Source organism: Leucopleurus acutus (genome assembly GCF_964270905.1).
Source record: "Leucopleurus acutus genome assembly, chromosome: 12".
In the NCBI taxonomy this organism is placed as follows: domain Eukaryota; kingdom Metazoa; phylum Chordata; class Mammalia; order Artiodactyla; family Delphinidae; genus Leucopleurus; species Leucopleurus acutus.
Genome location: NC_139154.1, coordinates 9,085,231 through 9,108,162, shown reverse-complemented (window position 1 = coordinate 9,108,162; position 22,932 = coordinate 9,085,231). Strand labels below are relative to the sequence as shown.

At 33.1% G+C, this 22,932-nt stretch overlaps 1 protein-coding gene across 1 annotated transcript in view; it reads right to left on the bottom strand.

The window, feature by feature from the left end:
• Window positions 1–2,089: 2,089 nt before the first annotated feature.
• Window positions 2,090–22,932, bottom strand: part of LOC309970187 (serpin B6-like) — a gene marked incomplete at both ends in the record, with an annotated part of 127,316 nt that continues 106,473 nt past the window's right edge. The window contains 2 exon segments of the mRNA XM_082852452.1: window positions 2,090–3,046; window positions 3,050–3,561. Of these exon segments, the coding sequence (XP_082708578.1) occupies window positions 2,090–3,046; window positions 3,050–3,561 (1,469 nt within the window).

Here is a 22,932-nt window from a genome sequence, read left to right as displayed (position 1 = left end):
ACAATTAAATCTCATATTTAATTGTATATTGAAATTGTGTTCTACAGTATTGCAGTACTCCTTGGTAGTTCCAATATATATATTTTTAGATATTTTGGGGGATTTACTTTGAAGACAATTATGCCATCTTCAAATAGATATACGTTTTTCTTCTTTTCCAATCTATATGTTTTCATTTTGCTTTCTTGCCTTATTGCTCTGGTTAAGACTTCTAGTGTGACAATGAATAGGTGTGGTAACAACAAACACATTTGCCTTCTTATATACTGGGGTAAAACATTCAACATTTTATCCAAATGCAAAATGTAAAATGCAGGCTTTTTTTTTTTCCTGTTGATGTTTTACCTCACGTTGAAGATGTTCCCTTTTATTCCTATTTTGCCAAGAGTCTTACCATGAATGTGCTTTGAATTTGTCAAATGTTTATTTGCAGCTATTGCAGTAATATATATTTTTTCTTGTTCAGACAATTTATATGGCAAATTGCCTTAACTATTTTCAAATGTGAAACCAACCTTACATTCCTGGAATAGACTCCACTTAGCCATGACATAGTTGGCTCTCCATATCTGTGGATTCCACATCCACTGATTCAACCAAGCTTGGATTGATACTATCCAAAAAAAATCCCAGAAGTTCCAAAGAGCAAAACTTGAATTTGTTGAATGCCAGCAACTATTTACATGGCATTTTCATTGTATTTAAAACTATTTACATAGCATTTTCATTGTATTAGGTACTATAAATAATCTAGAGTGATCGATACAGGGAACATATTGCTGATTGCCAGAGGTGGGGAGTGAATGGTTGGATGAAATGGGTAAAGGGGGTCAAAAGGTATAAAATTCCTCACACACACTACTATATATAAAATAGACAACCAACAAGGATCTACTGTATATCACAGGGAACTATACTCAATATTTTATAATAACTTATAAAGGAAAAGAATCTGAAAAATTGAATCACTGTGCTATACACCTGAAACTAACATGACATTGCAATTCAATTATACTTCAATAAAATAAAATTTTAAAAAAGGTATAAACTTCCAGTTGTAAGTCATGGGGGTGCAATGCATAGAAAGGTGGCTATCATTAATAATACTATATTATTGCAAGTATTATTATTCAAGTATTGCATATTTGAAAGTTGCTAAGAAAGATCTTAAAAGTTTTCATCATGAGTAAAAATATGTAACCATGTGAGGTGACAGATGTTAGATATTGTAGTAATCATTTTGCAACTTATACAAATATCAAATCATCATGTTGTACATCTGAAACTGGTAAGTTATATGTTAATTATATCTCAATTAAAATTTTGAAAAAACAAAATGGTAACTATGTGAAGTGATGGATATAATTTGCTTGATTGTGGTGATTATTTCACAAGGTATACATATATCAAAACATCAAGTTGTACAACTTACATATAATTTTTGTCAATTAAACCTCAATAAAGCTGGAAAAAAGAAAACTGCTTCAGTATTTATATGATAATGAAATGGAACAAAATAACCAAGAGAATGTTGAATATGATCACACATTATCTGTGTATTTTGGTTTAAGAAATGATGTATTAATACAAAAGAGTGAAACTAATAGAGAAAACAGACTGACACAAAAGCATTCACCTAATTATAATAAATATGAAACTTTTGCTGCAAGGTAAGGGTACACATTTCAGGAATGGGTGCTTGTCCATATAGAAACATATGATCTTGATATTGAGCATCCATACCTCACTTCATATTGATCTTGAGCATCCATACCTCACTTCATACAGCGTAAAAATTCCAGATGTGTAGTAGGTCTAAATATAATAGGTAAAAATTATTCTGAATATAAAATAAAAATTATGAAGCTTTTAGGGAATTATCTTAATAAACTTAGACTAGGAGATGGTTCCTTAAGTAGGACAATCATAAAAGAAACTATAGAATTACGCATTAGAGAAAACCAAATTACTTTATCAAACTACATCAAAATTAAGAACTTCTCTTTAATTAAGAACACCATTAAGGCTATGAAAAGCCAAGAGTGGAGAAGATATCTGCAAAATATATCTGAAATAGATAACCACTATTTCACGAGAATAGTGAATTTTCTTTTTTTTTTTTCTCGATCAGACCCTTTATTTCTGGACTGTCGCCAAGGCCAATTTGGGTCACAGGCACGTCACGGAGTACCGGGGAAAGTGGGCCAGTAGGGCCCAGCGGGGCTGCCTGCAGCTGCCGCCTCCTTATGGGGAGCTGAGCCGGCCGCAGAAGAGAAGCCCGCTGGTCTTGCTGTGCTGGATAAAGATGAAGAAAAGTTTGGGCTTCCCTGGTGGCGCGGTGGTTGAGAGTCCGCCTGCCGAGGCAGGGACATGGGTTCGTGCCCCGGTCCGGGAAGATCCCACATGCCGCGGAGCGGCTGGGCCCGTGAGCCATGGCTGCTGAGCCTGTACGTCCGGAACCTGTTCTCTGCAATGGGAGAGGCCACAACAGTGAGAGGCCCACATACCGCAAAAAAAAAAAAAAGAGGAGGAAAGGGTGCTCGGCTCGGAACCTGGGGGTGATTCTGGTGCAGCGCAACATCAGGACTGTGGCGGTGGCCGTGGCCGCCTCTGTGCCCTCCTCATCGACCTCCACAAAGGTCTTGTGGATGACCTGGGACAGGCGCAGGTCCCTCTGGGCCGACATGGCTGAGAAATCCGCCCTGGTGTCCTCGAAGGCGTCGGTCACACCCAGGGTGCGGAGGACACCCTCCATGCCGTAGCTCTTCCCCAGCTTAAACCTGGGCAGGGACACCTCCACCTCCTCCTCCATCAGGTCCAGCCTCGTCCACTCGATGAATTTCTCATAAGCAAGGTCCTTTTCCACTGTTTTCAAATCGGTGTTTTCATTAGGAAGCATGATGATCATATTGAGCTCCCTGCCGATGTAGGGAAGCACCAGAATCTTCGTGAATATCTCTCCGATGTAGGTCATTTTAAAGGTGGATTTCCTGAAGATCATTTGCACAGCCTTCTCCACATTCTTGCTGACTTTGAACAGACTTTGCTAGGTGTGCTGTTTGTTAAACTGATTCTTCCAGTTTCCTTTGAAGTAGATGGCATTCACGAGAACCAGACAGGTCATGGGGTCCACTGAATTTGGAGACAGCAGGTCTGTAATTTTTCCTTCTGTCCTTTGGGCTACCCAGGTGCTTATGTGTTTCCTGGATTCCTCCGTAGCACTGATAAAGTCCAGCTCTTCCGTCTCTGCTTGGTAGAATTTGCGGCAGGAATCTTTGAAAGATGGGAGGAAACCATAAGTCTTCTCTGCAAAGAGCCTGTTGACGGTTCGGAGCAAGTACTGTGTGCTGGTCCTGTTAACTTCGGTGAGAAGGTTCTGGAAACCCTGGTGGACGTCTCCACCTCTGCTGCTGCTTTTGCTTAGAGAAAGTGCCTGGGACATCTGGGCCACAGTGTTTCCCTTTGCCCCCATGAAGACCATGGCCAGGGCAGAGGGGATGCTTATGGGTGAGAAAAACATATTTTTCGAGTTGTCTTCACCCAGAAGACATGAACCAAAGACTTAAATAAGTAATTCATACACACACACAAAGTTGGCATATGATGAATTTTCATTTTCCTACATTTATATATTTTTTCTAACAAGTGTTTTCTACTATTACAATCTTATTTGACCTAAAATATAATTATTTCCACTGTGTATAGTATAATTATTTATACTAAAACATAATTATTTTTTCTTGGCTCCTTCTTTTCCCAGTTTAATATTAGGTCTATGCTATCTTCTTCAAGTGAAGTGTGGAGATTTCCTCAATCTGTGCTTTAGAATAGAATGTGTAGTATTAAATTTTTGTTTACACTTGCTACATAAAGCTACCTAGGTTTGAATTTTTTTTAGAAAAATTTGCCTCTTTACTCAGTCTTTATTATGAAACAATTAAGATTTTCTATTTTTTCCTTGCACCAAGTTCAACTTTTTTCACCTGAGTTGTCCCTAAATTTTTCTCACTATTCTTTATCTTCTTTAGCTTATGTAATTAGTAATTCTTTCTCATTTTGGTGTGTTTATGAGTGTGGGAACATACCTTCTCTTCCCTTCCCTCTTTCTGTCCTCAGTCTTGCCAGAGATTTGTCAATGCATTAGTCTTTCAAAAGTCCAACTTTAATTTTATTGATCTACTCCTCTTCATTTTATGTTGATGTTTTATTTAATTAAATTTGACTCATTTTATTTCTCTTTGAGTTTAAAAAAATTATTTTAGGCCAAATTGCCTCATAAATTTTCATCATTTTTTTCTTTTAAGATATATGCATTTAAGGCTTTGCATATCCTTCTTAGCATCACTTTAGTTCTATCCCAAAGGTTTGGATGTGTTATAAATGTTTTCTAATTTCCACTATAATATATATATATATATATATATATATATATATATATATATATATATATATATATATTCTACCCAAAGGTCATTTAAGTGGAAGACATTAATTTTCAAAAACATGGGGATTTTTATGTTAAATCCTTTCATTTCTAGCTTAGTGCATTGCAATCAGAATGCGTATAGGGGTCATATATGCTTGAAGTCCTTGTACACAATCAATTTTATAAATGTTCTTGTGCTTGGAAAGATTAAATTCTCCAGTTTCTGAGCTCAGTCTTCTCTATATAGATATGAGGTTAAGTTTTAAAATTTGTTAAATCTTCTATGACTCTTATTTAACGTTAGCCAATTTTTTCTATTAATTACCAAAAAAGTGTCAAGTAAAATATCTAGTACTCTGTCTTTTGCTTTCTCTGTCTTGAGGGTAAATTATCATGTGAATGGTCTTTCAGAACACTTATGTAGTCATGGTTATTGGATTTTTATCATTGGAGTGACTAAAATTTTTGGCTACTAATTATTTGTGCCTTAACTTCTCTGTTTTTCTGTTATTAATATAGCTATACCAGCTCCTTTGGTTTGAATTTGTGTAGTAATTCCTTTTCGTCTTTTACAATCAACTATTTTGATAATTTATGGTATAGCTGTGTCTCTTGTAAACAGAAGAGGTTGGATCATATATCTAAAGCATGATGACAATTTTTACCCCTGAGGAATCTAATCGATTTTGGTAACAAAAATTAATGCTATATATGGACCTGTTTTTCACTTTACATTCTATCTATTTTATGTTTTTTCTTTTCTCTTAGACTTTAGCTTCCATTTGAACTTATTATTTGTTCTTTCTGTTTTTATTCCTCTACTAGTTTGGAAGTTATACTTTCTGTTTCTACCCTATATTGCGTTTTTTAAACATTATAAATTGCACACTTGATATGTCAGTCTAAATTTAATCAATATATTTTAAGTTTTCCCCCACAATACTAATATTTTAGAACACTTTAATTTCATTCTTATATATCAAAAATTACATACAAATATGTATGCATGTTAATTTTTTATTTAATGACTATTATTGTTTTATGCAATCAACATACATTTAGTATTACATATATATATATATATATATATATATATATATATACCACAACACATTGTACATTATCTTTTTCTTTCTTGGTACTCAAATCCTCCTTCAGCACAACATTTAAATTTTTCTTTAGAGAGTATCTGTAGGTGGGATGCATGTCAATTTTTGTTAGAAAATGTCTTTATATCACTTTCATTTTGAAAGACGCCTTCACTGGTTATAATGATTTAGGCTGACAGTTATTCTCTCTCAGCACATTGACTTTGTCATATTTCTGTCTTCTGGCATCCATTGTGACAGAAGTCATCTGTCAAGCTGTTACCCCTTTCAATGTAAACCTTTAGTTCTGGCATCTTATAAAATCTATATCTCATCTTTGGTTTTTGTCATTATCACCACGATGCAAATTTCATTTCCTTTATCCTGCTTATAAATTTTGTGAATCTTCGGGTTTCTTAAATCTTTCATAGGTTCTATCACCTGTGTCTTCTCAGTTCTAGATAGTCTCAGAATTATATCTTCAAATATTTTCTTTGATACACCCTTCTGGAATCAGCAAAAATAATTAGTTTAGGTATATAGCCCACAATACTAGTGGAAATGCAAGTCTTCTTCACCACTTTCTATGTACCACTATTGTTATTTGATCTTTTTTTTTTTTTTTTTTTTTTGCGGTACATGGGCTTCTCACTCTTGTGGCCTCTCCTGTTGCAGAGCACAGGCTCTGGACACACAGGCTCAGCAGCCATGGCTCACGGGCCTAGCCGCTCTGCGGCATGTGGGATCTTCCCGGACTGGGGCACGAACCCGTGTCCCCTGCATCGGCAGGCGGACTCTCAACCACTGTGCCACCAGGGAAGTCCCCTGATCATGTTTTTAAAGAAAATTATTAGAATCTATGTAGCTTGAGGAGAGAGAACACTTATTATGTATCCATGTATTCCTTGTAGTCCTGACCATGATAACAAGTTAATATTTGGTGATTATTTTTAACAATTCATTATTTTTCCTAAATAGAATTGACACTAGAAACCAGTATTGAAACAGGCCAATAGCTATGTCAGTGATTTATGTGATATTGAAACAGGGCTTTGAAGAATTTTGATGCTTTTTCTCCTCTAGTATATTAAGACATTTTGTCATGGTGGTAAGTATTAAGAAATGTTATTGTCTATAGACATTTTAATATAGGAACTATAAACTGTTTGAAAGTTATGCCCCTGAGCATGGATAAATAAAGTGAGACAGCCACTTGAGATTACTATTTCTCTTTTTAACCTATAGTATATCTTAAATATTATGGGCATTTCAAGTAAATGAAATTGTAGAACCAGAAGTGAAAGCATTCTTTAAGGTGGGAAAAATTATGGGTTTAAATGTGGTTAATTTAGAGATCTGAGAACACACTGTCCTAGGTGTAGTACTCTACCTGTTCTTTGTTAGATTTTTTTTTTAAGTTTAAAAAATTAGAGACAATTAAGAAAACTTGATTCTGTTCCTAATCCTTTCTTGGATTATTTGACATTGAGGAAATGGTTTAACTCTTCACAACTAGGTGTGCTCATCTCAAAAAATTAGTTGATTGGAATTATCTTTGTAGCAGAACCCACAGGGAAATAGATTGTGTACATTGACAAAACCAGTAAGTCACAGGTACTTATTGAAACATTTATTAAGTTGATTAAGAATAAACTTGTAATAATTTGCATATATAAGTAACCAAAGGGGATATCTGCATTTTCACTCAATTTCCACAGATGTGCACATAGCCACAGTATCTGATAACAGTGTTACCTAACCTGGATTTGGATCCACTGGCCAGACATGCAGCAAAGCCAATCTACTGACACTGGGTTGCAGTGAAGGGAAGTGCAATATTTGTTGCAGGGCATCAAGAAAGGAGAACAGGCAGCTAGTGCTCAAAAGACCTGAACTCCTTGATGGCTTCAGGGAAGGGTTTTTAAAGGCAATATTAGGATTGTGGATTGCAGGGTACCTGATCAGCTCGTGGATATTTTTCTGATTGTTTGGTGATGAGGTAACAGGGTGATGTTTTGTAAGTCAACATCATCAACCTTTTGGTCCCAGCTGGTCTGGGATGTTCATGTTTCTGGTTAGCCGTTTTCATCTGGTGGGGTTCTGGTTTCTGTAAAAACAACGTAGGAATGTGTGTCAGTCCTTCTTATCTATATCATTCAGAGAATGGGGAGTTCAGTGACTCTGATATGTGGCTGAATTAGAGTCTAAATTGTTACCAGTTTCCTGGCCCAAAAGGTATCCTTTGTTTCTGCATTTTTACATTTCCTAATCATTAACTCTCAAGCCAGTCTTCTGAGACTTAGGAGAGGCCTGGGAGAATAAAGCAAAAATCTTTTTCTTCAAAAGATAGGGACATGGGGTCTTGCAAGACATGGGTCTTGCAGCTCACATGAAGTGAGTTTGTCCATGTAGGATTAGCAAAAGCAGACACACGACTTGCTTTCTTATAGCCTGATCTACCTAGAATTGTGTGACACAACCAGGAGGATGGTTTAACCTGGGTTCAATCTTTCAATGGAGGATTCTCAAGTAACAAAGCATGTACTTGTTTCTCTTTCTTTAACAAACTTAAATACACACGTGCACACATGCACGTACACAGAAAAGATATATAAAAATCATATTCATCTTAATTTGATAGTTAAAATGTAGTGGGAATTCTATATTGCAGACATCCCTGTTATGTGAATAACTGGAGAGTAATCCAGGAAATTATGTCACTTATTGGGTACTCCCAGTGAATAAATGCATCTTCTTTCACATATTCAGTCTAGAAACAGAGGGAGCTATTGTTGACCTAAAACAAATAGGCTGCCAGATATTTCTTCAGCAAAGATGAGTTTATTGCAGATCACTGGAGAATTGCAAATTTGGGGTCTGCAACCACGGCAAGCCTTGGACAAGTCCCTGCAGGACAAGGGAAGAAAAAATATTTTATAGTGGGGGAAAAGGACATTGGGAGGGCTGTAGTAAACAAAAACTCCATGGTTTTTCATTGACTGAGTACTCACTAGGAAAGAAGAGGCGTGTACCTCTTGTTGGGCTCTGCTATCATTGCAGGGCCTGAGAGCTTCCCTTTCTGGTCTCCCAGCTCTATTTAGTTTCTATTTTTAAATTTCTTTTGCTATGTAACCTCTCTAATGTCACTGATACCTTAATTGGAAATCAGGAATATGTTACTTTTTCCTTTCTTGGGGAGATACAAATAAGTGACAGGTGTTCATGATCAACTCAGCAATTTATGTTTTTGTTTCATTTCATTTTTAATTAAGTGAATAATTTTACTGAGGTGAAAACTACTTACATTGTATTTTATAATCCCGATAACATTGTGAAGTATCTCCCTCAAGGTGTTTTTTTTGTTTGTTTGTTTTCAGTACTTTTACAGATAAAATGTGAGAGATAAAAATGAAAGAGGAACAAAGAATATATCTACACATGCGGTTAACAGTTTAGGAATTTGTGATTCAGACTGACTTCTCCATGTTCATATTTCTCAGTGCTGTCTATTCCACCTTTTCCTTTTTTCTCCTCCTTCCTCTCTCCTGATCCCTTCCCCCCTTTTCCTTCCCTCTCTTCCTCCCCTCATCCTCTCCCTTCCTCTCTATTTCCTCCCCTTCCTCTTCTTCTCCCTCCATCTCCTCATCCTCCTTCTTTGTTTCTGTCTCTCCCTAATAGCTTGTCATGAGATAAAAATCAAAGGCAAAACTGAGTGTAGCAGAATTCTTTAGTGATGGCACATTCTGCCTGACTACAAGAATTACTGGGGAATTTCTTCTTGATCATGGCTTGTGAAATTGTTTAGCTGAAAAATACTGTAAGATACACATTGTACATCACAACCTAGAATACACATATAAACTCTGGAAAACAGTCTCCTTAGCAATGCTATATGTGGTACACACATGTTCTACTATATTTTAATTTAAATTATTTTTTATAATGCTTATGTCTACACAGTTGTTGTTATATAACTAATTTGTTATATAACTTACAGTTTAAAAGTTAGTCATGAAGGGACATTCATGGTCTTAATGACATAAGGACTTTCATTCAGAGACCACTGTCCTAAACTAGAATTGAGGATACAGGTACAGATTATAGGCTGAATATGAGGTAACCCTTGAATTATATTTTTTAATATCAATTTATAATGAGGCTTATTTTCTTGTCATTTGTCTCTTGTTTATATATGTCAACCAGAGCTAAAAATAAAATTCAAAATAGAAGGTTTTGGTTAATTAGGTTCTAGCTAATCATACTGTAACCTTTTAAGCTATAGAGATTTTGTTCTATTAAATTAGGAACTAATTAAGTGGAAAATTACATATAAAATGCCTAATAATTCATTTATTTATTTAAATATTCATCTATGTCTTATACTATGAAAAAATTTTAAAGACAACTTCAAGCACTGCTGTTTTCCTGTAGAAGCCTTTATATTGTTTTAGAAAAAAAAAAAGAAAGGCATAAAAATTGGGTAATAGATTGGTTCCTTAGGTTACGGGATTTTGGAAGTGGCAGGCTAATCAGGGAATATCCTTTGCTAAGTTAAAAACTGTTTACTGTGATAGGTAAACTCCCTTAGGTTTATTTAATCATAATGATGCTCACTCCAATATTTTTTTCTGATATTCTGTGCCCATAGTGTGAATCTTCAAATTCTATTTAACAACACACATCTTTTTATTTAATTCAGATTAATTAATTTTACAATGCAAATGATGTTTTCTTGTTGATATAAAAAGAGTAGGACAAATCCTCCCTCAAAGTTATTTAAGTTCCTATGACCCAAGGCAATATTTTAATGTTTTAACATGTACTTTACATTTATTATAGTTTTGCTCACACCCTTTCATTTGTGATTTCTTACAATAATTTACTGTATGAATTAATGATATGCTGTAACATTTCTCTATATGAGTATTTACAAGTACATTAAAATAAATTTTTGTTCAACAAGTATGGTATTTGCAAAGATATATTGAAATAATCAATATTTCAGTTTTCTTAACCTTTCTGTATGTATTGGTTAGAAACAGGTGTTGTAACAATAGTTCTCTGCCTTGGCTGCATGTCAGAATCAATGGCAGAGGTTTACAAATGTCAACTCCTACGTTGTTTACTAGAATAATGAATTGGAAGCTCTGGGGGTGAGACACAGATCACAGTGTTTTTAAGCTCCTTAGGTTATTTCAAATGTTTAGCTAAGGTAGAAAAGCACTGCAAATAAAGAGTAATAGTTGAGATTAATAGAGTAGATAAATCTTGTTGAAGCATTACTGTTACTCTTCCCAAAATTTACTCTTCTTTGTGAGATTCAAAGAAATGAAAGGCAAATCATATTGCAAATATAATTTTTCTTTTGATAAAATTCAAGCATCATAATCAAATTTTCAGCTATTCATCATGCAAAATTATAGTTAATGACCTATGTGATATGTCTTGTTTTTGAAGAAGTTCAAATATTGAGTGTTTCGCTGTTACCAAAGTTCTTTTCTTTTTAAATATTTCTTGGAGTATATTTGATTTACAACATTGTCTTAGTTTCAGGTGTACAGCAAAGAGAATCAGTTATATATATACATATATCCACTCTTTTTTTAGATTTTTTTCCCATATAGGCTGTTACAAAATATTGAGTAGAGTTCCCTGTGCTATACGGTATGTTCTTATTAGTTATCTATTTTATGCATAGTAGTGTGTATATGTCAATCCCAATCTCCCAATTTATTCCTCACTGCACTTATCCACTGGTAACCATAAGTTTGTTTTCAACATCTGTGACTCTACTTCTGTTTTGTAAATAAGTTCATTTGTACCCTTTTTTTAGGTTCCACATATAAGTGTTATCATATGATATTTGTCTTTCTGTATCTGACTTACTTCACTCCATATGACAATCTCTATGTCCATCCATGTTGCTGCAAATAGAATTATTTTGTTCTTTTTTATGGCTAATTTCCACTGTATATATGTACCACATCTTCTTTATCCATTCATCTGTCATTAGACATTTAGGTTGTTTCTATGTCGTCGCTATTGTAAATAGTGCTGCAATGAACATTGGGGTGCATGTATCTTTTCGAATTATGGTTTTCTCTGGGTGTATGCCTAGGAGTGGGATTGTGGGTCATATGGTAGTTCTACTTTTAGTTTTTTAAGGAACCTCCATACTGTTCTCCATAGTGGCTGTACCAATTTACATTCCCACCAGCAGTGTAGGAGGGTTGCCTTTTCTCACTCTTTCCTGTAGCTTTAAAAAAATAGGAATCAAATTTATGTTAAGGTTTGCCTCATTCTACCATAAGCTAATCATCTAAGAACATATCACTTAAAGATATGCTAAATAAAATCTAACATTTTACATTTAATATTATTTTCAATATGTGTACTCTATGCTAATTAAATGCAAAAATATTTGGGGGATATGGAACTGTATGATTGTAGGAAATTATTTATATAATATATATAAATATATATTACAATATTATATGTCACAATAATGTTCTATACAATATATGTACACATATACACATAAATTATACATACATTTAACCATAGGCATATCAATGTACATATTTTTGTTGCCAAGTAGTATATCAGTGATTTAAAAAAACTTTCAAACATAGAAATATATTAAATTAGTATAATAATTGTGGAATAAGTGGAGTAAAAATATATAAGAACCAGGGACTTCCCTGGTGGTGCACTGGTTAAGAATCCACCTGCCAATGCAGGGGACATGGATTCAATCCCTGGCTCGGGAAGATCCCACACACCGCAGAGCAACTAAGCCTGTGTGCCACAACTACTGAGCCTGTACTGTAGAGCCCACAAGCCACAACTACTAAGTCCATGTGACACAACTACTGAACCCCATGTGTCCTAGAGCCTGTACACCACAACTACTGAACTCATGAGCCACAACTATTGAAGCTCGCATGCTCTAGGGCCCACGTGCCGCAACTACTGAGCTCACATGCTGCAACTACTGAAGGCTGTGCACCTAGAGCCCATGCTCTGCAACAGGAGAAGGCTGTGCACCACAACGAAGAGTAACCCCCGCTTACTGCAAATAGAGAAAGCCTGTACGCAGCAATTAAGACCCAATGCAGCCAAAAAATAAATATAAAAATAAATTAAAATTTTTTAAAATATAAGTACCAGAAGGAAAAATGTACTACATAAAAAATTTCTACACTTTTAAAAATTTTAATAGAGAAAATTTTAAATCTCTATGGAATTCAGATTCATTTAGTTGTGTTTAATACAGTGACTTCACCATTTTATTGTAAAATATTTACATTTGTAATGTCAGAAATTAAATTATTGTAACTATAAAATTTGATGAAGTAATTTATATATGAATTTTAACACAGGAAGGATATAGTTATTCAAAATTGTTTTAGTATTGTTTCAAACAAACAATAGTTTGTTAAGACTATTGTTCCCCTTCCCATTTTTTAGTTTCCTTTAATTATAATATTTAGCACTCTCTTAAATAAACATTGGAATAATATTTTATTCCCCAATATAATTAAAATTTTTATCAGAATTATAGTAATTTTAAACATAATTGAAAATACTAGATATAGTTTTGTTGTTCATGCTTTTTTCATAGTAATATATTAATTTACATTTATTGGTATTTTGGGTTTATATTTGTGTAATCTCTTAATATAATAGCTGTATGTTTTTTAGTGTTTATTTCTAAGTAGTTTGTTTTTAACTTTTATTGTGTTAGAGATTTCTTTTCTTGGTCTCAATTTATTTACTGGCATATAGAATAGCTATTGTATTCTATACATTCATTTTAAACATTTGCCAACATGTGTATATCTTTTATGATTCTAGCATTGTTTGTTGATTGTGTTAGGTTTTCTAATCTAAGGTAACATACATTTTAGGAAAATACTAATAAATAAATTCATCTTTTAAAAATTATTTATTTTATCTCTTAATCTTATAGCTCTGGCTAGAGATTCTAAGCTAACATTAAATGATTGTTGCAGTTTTTATCTTGCTACTGATAGAAATTTCTCTATTTTCCTTTCATATTTTTACTGAGTATTTTAAAATTGGGAATAAATGTAGACTTCTATCAGAATCACTGTGAGCATTAGTGTACTGGTATCTTTCCTCAACGTGTTTGCGTTTTAAATTATAGTAATATATTTCCTAATAGTAAACCAGGTCTTCATTTTTAGTATCCTGCTTGTTCTGAGTGAACGGTTACACTGTCACACTGCTTTACTAATACTCTGCTTAAAACTGTGGACTCTAAATTGAAACTGAAGTTGTTCTGAATATATTGTGCATTGTGGTCTCTGATTTTGGTTCATCTGATAAAATAAGTTGTGAAACCAATTTAAATGATTTGGAATTATCATTCTCTCCAATATTTGAGATAAATTATTTGTAAAAACATAAGTATGTAGATCCTCTTTAGGGGTCAAATAGGTTAATAGATTTTCTGATTCTCTTTACTTCTGACATCTTACTTTTATTAATCTTTTCAAAGAAAGTGTTTTTGGACATATTTGTAAATATTTTCCATCTTATCTAATTTAGTATAGTTTTGCTTCAAATTTAATAATTTCTATCTTTAGACTTTTGATATTTTTATGGCATAACTTATTTACCTATATTTGGTTGATTTTTATATTTGTTTTATATATTTTTCTTAATTAGGAAAACATGTGCTGTGATTTCCCTATGACTCAACAGTTGGCTGTATTCTCTCATCTTTTATTTCTAAATTAATACAGAAGTGGAAATAATAATGGGATGCATTTTGTAATGAAATAAGAAGCAAGTCTGGACATTTGGGTATCTCTTCCTTTCATTAATAAAAGATGTGGTGATTTTGCTCTAGGAAGACCCACACATTTGGGGTGTACAACTGATATTATTAGTCATCTTTCTTTTTGTCCCATGTATTTCTGTAATACTGACTTGATATTTAATATTAGCCCTTCAGCATTCTTATTTACACACCTACTTTTTTCTTTTCTTAATGTCCAAGTAAGGGGATGATGATGATACTAATTGAAGGTTAAATTTTATTGTCCTATTGAATTTCTTTTGAGTTTCCAGAGAAAGTTTAGAGAAAATATTTAATATCTACATTCTCATTTTCAATTCATAACAACTGTACTGAGTGTTATATTAATTTTCTCATTCTGTTCTCATAATACTGTGGAAGGAGAGCTATTTTTATCCCCATTTTACAAAAGAGGAATTAGGCTTATAAGAGACAAGAAAAAAATTAGAGTTTGAATCCACAAGTACGTAACTTTAAAAGTTAAGCATTCATATGTAGCATCTTACAGTAGACATTTTTTTTTAAACATCTTTATTGGAGTATTATTGCTTTACAATGGTGTGTTAGTTTCTGCTTTATAACAAAGTGAATTAGCTATACATATACATATATCCCCATATCTCTTCCCTCTTGCATCTCCCTCCCTCCCACCCTCCCTATTCCACCCCTCTAGACATTTAAATAGAGGCCAATGCAACAAAAGAAGAAACTTCTGAATAATTAGTAGAATGTCATGCTTTAACCAAGGGATAAAAGTAAAGTAGGGAAATTATGAAGGAAAATAACCAGAGACTAAACAATATATCTAAAATCACAAACACATCAATTTTAAGTGGGGCCTAATACAATTATGACTGAAGATTAAGCAAGATAGTTTATCAATGACCCACAGTAGTTCAATATAGAGTTTTATGAGATAGGCTTCAAGAAACAGTCTTTTCTCTCTGGAAATTCTGATTCCAAAACAAAAAATGTTAACTAATCTAAAAAGAGTAGAGCTGCAGATATGTGATACAACCACAAGAGTGACTTGATTTGGTGCCCAAGCAAAGTTGCCAACATTTAGTAAGTTGAAGCACATATTCCAGGATATATGAAAATCCTAGCGATGATGCCTGAATCCTCTGGCTTTGGAATGTTTACTTCAGAGCTATCTTGTTATCTGGAAGAAAGAAAAACAGCCATAAACCCATTCAACATAATTTATTGACAGCAAAGCTTATTTATGCTTCTATTTTGATAAATAGATGAAATAGCAACTTGCAGCACATGAGCCTTTTGAAATTCATTCCATGCTTAAAAATAAGGGGAAATACATGTGGTAACACACATTTGGAAATTTAGCAAACCTCAGACTTTTATTGTGAGATATTTGATGAACTCAAACACAGCTGTGTACACTTTTACCAATTGCATATGGCATTTTCCCTCAAAAACAGCAAATACCTTTTCATACTATCAGCCTACTTATGATGACACCATCCTGATTAAAAAATATCTTTGCTCCTCCAGAGAATATTTATCAAGGAGAAAGGCTTGTTTTCAGCCCATGCACAGGCTGAAATTCAATGAGGAAAATACTGTTTCTAGAATAATTTAATATCCTGATGAAGCCCTACGTGTTATTAAAAACAAACAAGTTTGATTAAATGAGATATGAATGACCATTGAGCAAATGAATGGAAAGTCTACTGGCATGATTTGTATGGCAGGTTAAAATAAAAATAATAGAGTATTTCAAAGAATTCCATCTTATAATTTGATACCATGTACTTTATCATTGGTTTAAATGAATTTATTTTAAAGATTTTTTTGCATGGTGTGGGTAAAAACCACCTGAAAATAGGGAAAATATAAAACATTGGACTTGAAATAGTCTTTGTCAGACAATGAAACATTGCTTATGTATACTTTCCTCAAAAGGTAGCAAAAATGTCAGCATAATAATGCAACAAAACAATAAGATACTAAAAACAAAAGCAGAAGCAAACAACATTGTGGATAGTAAATAGATTCATATATGAAATTCATATAATTTATTCCCATATGTACAGCTGTAGAGCTCTTATATTTATCATTAGCTTCATGTCTGTTAGTTTCCTCTCAGCTAAATAATAGAATAACAGTTTTTATGAGAGTTCAGATTATCAAAAATTTTATAGATATAAATATACATACAAAATTTTTGATAATATATATACATATATAAATATATGTATAAATATATATATATAAATATATATATATATATTTAAAGCTGGTGAAAAAATATCAAATGTATAACAAGTGTTCAATTGTAGTCCTAACAGGAAAGGAGGGTGAGAATATGGCAGAATGGAATATTTGAAAAAATAATTATATGATCCATGAATCCCATTCCTGGGCATACATCCAGAGAAAAATATGGTTCAAAAGGATATATGCACCCCAATGTTCATTGCAGCACTATTTACAATAACCAGGACATGGAGGCCACCTAAATGTCCATTGACAGGTAAATGGATAAAGAAGATGTGGTACATATATACAATGGAATATTACTCAGCTATTAAAAAGAATGAAATAATGCCCTTTACAGCAACATGGATGGACCTGGAGATGATCATACTAAGTGAAGTAACTCAGATAGAGAAAGACAATTATATGATATCGTTTATATGCAGAATCAAAAAAAAAAACTTATTTACAAAACAGAAAGAGACTCACAGACTTAGAGAACAAACTTATGGTTACTCTAGGGGAAGGGTAGGGGAGAGGGACAGATTGGGAGTTTGGGATTAACATGTTCACACTGCTATATTTAAAATAGATAACCAACAAGGACCTACTGTACAGCACAGGGAACTCTGATCAATATTCTGTAATAACGTAAAAGGGAGAAGAATTTGAAAAAGAATATATATATATATATATATATATATATATATAACTGAATCATTTTGCTGTACACCTGAAACTAACACAATATTTTTATTATTATTATTTATTTTTTATTTTTGCAGTTTGCGGGTCTCTCACTGTTGTGGCCTCTCCCGTTGCGGAGCACAGGCTCCGGACGCGCAGGCTCAGCGGCCATGACTCACGGGCCTAGGCGCTCCGCGGCATGTGGGATCTTCCTGGACCAGGGCATGAACCCGTGTCCCCTGCATTGGTAGGCGGACTCTCAACCACTGTGCCACCAGGGAAGCCTCAACACAATATTTTTAATCAACTGTACTCCAATATAAAATGAAAAATCTTAAAAAAAATTTAAAAAATGGGTAAATATTTCCCAATTTGGTGAAATACAAAAGAAATATAGATATAAACACCTCAGCAAATAAAAGCAGGATAAATACAGAGAAAATTACATCTACACATATATTTAAACTGCTGAAAACCGAAGATGAAGAGAAAACCTCGAAAGCAGCTAAAATAATACAACATATGGGGGAACAATGTTTTAGATAACCATTGACCTCTCATCTGAAACTGGAACCAAGAAGATAATAGATTCATTAAGAACAGTGAGGAGAAATAAAAGGACAAATCAAAATTTGAAATCCAGTTTCAATGTCTTTGAGAATTAAGGCAAAATATATTTTTACATAAAAGGAAACTAAAAAAAAATTATAGTAAACAGACCTGCCCTACAAGAAATTCTAAACAAAATTCTATCAAGAGCAGAAATGTAATACTCAACTTTCAGGAAGGGATGAAGAATATCAAAATTAATATTTATCTTGGTAAATATAAAAGGCTTTCTTTCTAAATATCCACTTTTATTATGTATAATCAATATTTTATGTAGGCACTTGCCAGTACAAGTAGATAAGGAAACTACTGTAAAATATATAAAATATAGAAAGGAAAAATTAAAATTGTTTCTATTTTAATATTATATAATTGGCTTGTAGAAATCCTAAGATATATACAAAACTAATTTTAGAACTAAAAATTGAATTTTGTAATGTCACAGTATTCAAGGTTAATATTATTGAAAACCATATTTCAGATACTAGTAACAAACAATTGGAAACAGTAAAAACCAATTCTGTTATCAGTAGTATTAAAAATAAAAATAGCTAGGAATAAATTTACCAAAAGTTGTCCAAGAATTCTACACTGAAAAATTTAAAATATTGCTAAGACTAAAATAGGAAAAAGCAAAAAATTGGAACAAATGACATAATTATGGAATGGAATACTTGATGCTGTTAAGATACTAATTTTTCCAATTGATTTATGGATTCAATACAGTCACAATCATATAGGCATACTTTGGAGATATAGCAGGTTTGTTTCCAAACTACCACTGAAAAGCCAATATTGCAATTAAGTGAGTCACAATTTTTTTTTTGCTCCCAGTGCATATAAAAGTTATGTTTACATTATATTGTACTATAGTGTATTAAGTATTCAATAGAATTATATCCGAAAAAACAAAGTACATACCTTAATTTAAAAATACTTTATTGTTAAAAATACCAACCACCATATGAGCCTTCAGTGAGTTGAAATCTTTTTGCTGGTGGAGGGTCTTGCCTCACTGTTGATGGCTGCTGACTGATCAGGGTGCTGGTTGCTAAAGGTTGAGGTACCTGTGGCAATATCTTAAATAAGACAAAAATCAAGATTTCCCCATCTATGGAAACTTCCTTTCATGAACAATTTCTCTGTAGTACTTAATGCTTGTTGATAACATGTTACCCACAGTAGAACTTCTTTCAAAATTGGAGTCAATCCGCTCAAACCCTGCCACTAGTACATCAACTCAGTTTATGTAATATTCTAAGTACTTTGTTGTCATTTTAACAGTCTTCACAGCATCTTCAACAGGATTAGTTTCCATATCAAGAAAATACTTTCTTTGCTCATCCATAAGAAGCAACTCCTCATTCCTTAAAGATTTATCATAAGATTGCAGAAGTTCAGTTAGATCTTCAGACTCCACTTCTAATTCTAGTTCTCTTGCCATTTCCACAACATATTAGTGACTTCCTCCACTGAAGTCTTGAACTTCTCAAAGTCATCCATGAGGGTTGGAGTCAACTTCTCCTAAACTCCTGTTAGTGTTGATATTTTGACCTCTTCTCATGAAACAAGTGTTCTTCAAAGGATCTGGAATGATGAATCCTTTCCAGAGGTTTTCAATTGACTTTGCCCAGATCCATAGGAGGGATCATTATCAGTGGCAGCCATAGCCTTACAAAATATATTTTTAAAATAAAAAACACTTGAAAGTTGAAATTACTCCTTGACCCATGGGCTGCAGAATGGATGTTTTGTTTTCAGGCATGAAAACATCACTAATATCATTGTACATCTCCATCAAAGCTCTTAAGTGACCAGTTTCATTGTCAGTGAGCAGTCATATTTTGAAAGAAACCATTTTTTTTCTGAGTAGTAGGTCTCAACAGTGAGCTCAAAATATTCAGTAAACCATGTTGTAAACAGATGTGCAGTGATCCAGGCTTTGTTGTTCCAATTATAGAGCATAGATCAAGTAGATTTAGCATACTTGCTCAGGACTCTATGATTTTCAGAATGGTAAATGAACACCGGCTTCAACTTAAAGTCACCAGCTACTTTAGCCCTAACCAGAGTGGTGGCATGACCTTTGAAGTTTTGAAGCCAGGCACTGACTTCTCTCTACCTATGAAAGTCCTAGATGGCATCTTCTTCCAATAGAGGGTTGTTTCATCTACATAGACAATTTGTAGTTTAGTGTAGCCACCTTCATTAATTATCTCAGCTAGATCTTCCAGATAACTTGCTGCAGCTTCTACATCAACACCTGCTGCTTCACCTTGCACTTTTATGTTATGGAGATGGCTTCTTCCCTTAAAACTTATGAATCATCTGCTAACTTCAAATTTTTATTCTTCAACTTCCTCACCTCTCCCAGTCTTCATGAAACTGAAAACAGTTAAGACCTTTCTCTGGATTAGGCTTTGGCTTAAGGGAACATTGTGGCTAGTTTGACCTTCTATCCAGACAGTTAGAGCTTTCTCCATACCAACGATAAGGCTGTTCCACTTTCTTATCATTTTTTTGTTCACTAGAGTAGCACTTTTAATTTCCTTCAAGAACTTTTCCTTTGCACTGACAACTTGGCTAACTGTTTGGTGCAAGAGGCCTATATTTCAGCTTATCTCAACTTTTGACATACCTTTCTCAGTGTTTAATTATTTCTAGCTTTTGTTTTAAAATGAGAAATATGTAACTCTTTCTTTCACTTGAACACTTAGAGACCATTTTAAGCTTACTAAATATTGGCCTAATTTCAATATTTTTGTGTCTCAGGAAATAGGGAAGCCTGAAGAGAGGGAGAGAGATGGGGGAACAGGTGGTCTGACAACATTTATCAATTAAGTTCACCTTCATGTATGAGTATGGGTTTTGGCACCTCAAAAAGATTATAATATTAACATCAAAGATTATATATTATAAATCACAATAAAAATATAATAATAATGAAAACGTTTGAAATATTGCAAAAATTATTGGAATGTGACACAGAGATACAAAGTGAGCAAATGCAGTTGTGAAAATGGCACCTATAAACTTGTTAGACACAGGGTTGCTGGAAACCTCCAGTATGTAAAAACAAAGTAACTGAAAAGCACAGTAAATAAAAGTGCAATAAAATGAGGTATGCCTATAATTGAAGTAAGCTTTTCTTTAGTAGAAAATTACAATTAGAATCTAAAATTTTAAATGGAAACACAAAGGACACAGAATATCCAAAGTAATCTTGAGAAATATAAATGAAGTTGTGGGAACTAGTCTATCTGATTTCAAGTCAGTGTGTTACTGTCATAGGATCAAAAAAAGATCAATGGAAATAAAAGAAATTCCAGAAATAGATCAACAATTTTGTGATTACTTCATTTTTTTTTTACAAAGAAGAGCTGAATATTAAAATGAAGCCTGTATTCCTACCTCACATCATATACAATATTAATTCAGACTTATAATGTATCTAAATATAAAGTAAAAAATCAGAAATATTTTAGTGGAATTGTAGAATAATCTTCGTGATTTAATGGTAGGCAAAATTTTCTTAGACCATGTAAAGAAATAACTTGAAATTTTAAAAAATAGGCTTCATCAAAATTAAAACTTCTGCTCATCAAAAGGCAGAATTAATCAGTGAATAATTAAGCCACAGACAAGGGGGACATATTTATAAATCATATATTTGAAAAAGATGATAACTATTGTATATAATTTCTATAAACTAATAAAGATAAAGACAATTTACAAATAGTTAATGAGGGCCCATTTTGCTCAACATTATTAATAATTAGAGAAATACAAATTAGAACCACATGAGATACCACATGTCGACCAAAATGGCTCATATAAATATTAGAGAGAAATAAAAAGAGAGAGGCATCATCAAACACTGGTAAGTTTGTTGAAATGGAAAACTCATTGCTTATGGGAAGTTAAAATGGTAAAACTATTTTGAAAACTTACTAGTGGTTTCTTACAAAACTAAATATATACCTACCGAATGACCCAGCCATTCTACCCCTATGTATTCACTCAAGAGAAATAATAATCTTTTTTGAACTTAAATAAAATATTATATAATTTTAACTACTATTAATAACATCCTAAACATCATGAATGGCTCTCAAAAATATTATTCCATATTATGAAAAAACTTTTCTAAAAATACGTCATGTATAATTTTATTAACATGAAATTCTGGAAGAGGGAAAACTATTATAAGGGAAAAGAAAAGGACAAAATGGTTGTCTCACAGGGATAGGAGCAAAAAAATAACTAGGGAACAGCATAGGGAGATTTCTGAGCAAAGGTAAACCTCTGTAACTAGCTAGTATTTTGGGTTACACAGGTAAATACTTTTTTCTAGACTTTTTGAATGTATACTTATGAATTGTGTGTTTAATTGTATGTAAATTCCACATTAAAATTAAAATCCTACAGATATCAAACTCAAATTAATGATATGCATACTTAGAGAATCAGAAAATTTTACTTCAAAATTTATTAAAAATAACATTGATTAATGGTTGTGTAGAGAAGTGGGTCAGATATATGATAGAGCAAGAATAATATAATATTAATCTACAAAATATGATTATAGGTATTCTCTGTTAAATTATTTTAAATTTTTAGTATGATTGATAATCTTAATAAAATATTGGGAAAAACAAAATTTGTCTTCTGGAATTTTACATTTTGTTTTTCTTTTGAAGCCCCTTTCACCCACTACTAATTTTACAGCAATCATGCTCATCATTCAGAAAGCACGGGAACCTAAATGTTAAGAAAATGTCATTAAATCACCAGGTAGAGAATCTTTACCAATTAATGAAGCATTCATATTTCTAACACAAGTTTCACTAGGTAATCCTGTCAATTTCCTCCTATGTTCCACACCTCAGGTCCATGTCTAGGAATAATCTCTGAGTTTCCTCTCAGCCCAATTATTTTAGGATTAAGAATCTGAGTCTATATTCTCATAATCAAAGGCAGTATTAGAATATTCAGTGGGTATGAGATCTAGTTGAAATGGTACAGGCTTTGGAACTATGTGGACTAGGATTTAAATCCCAGTTTCCATATTTTTGTAG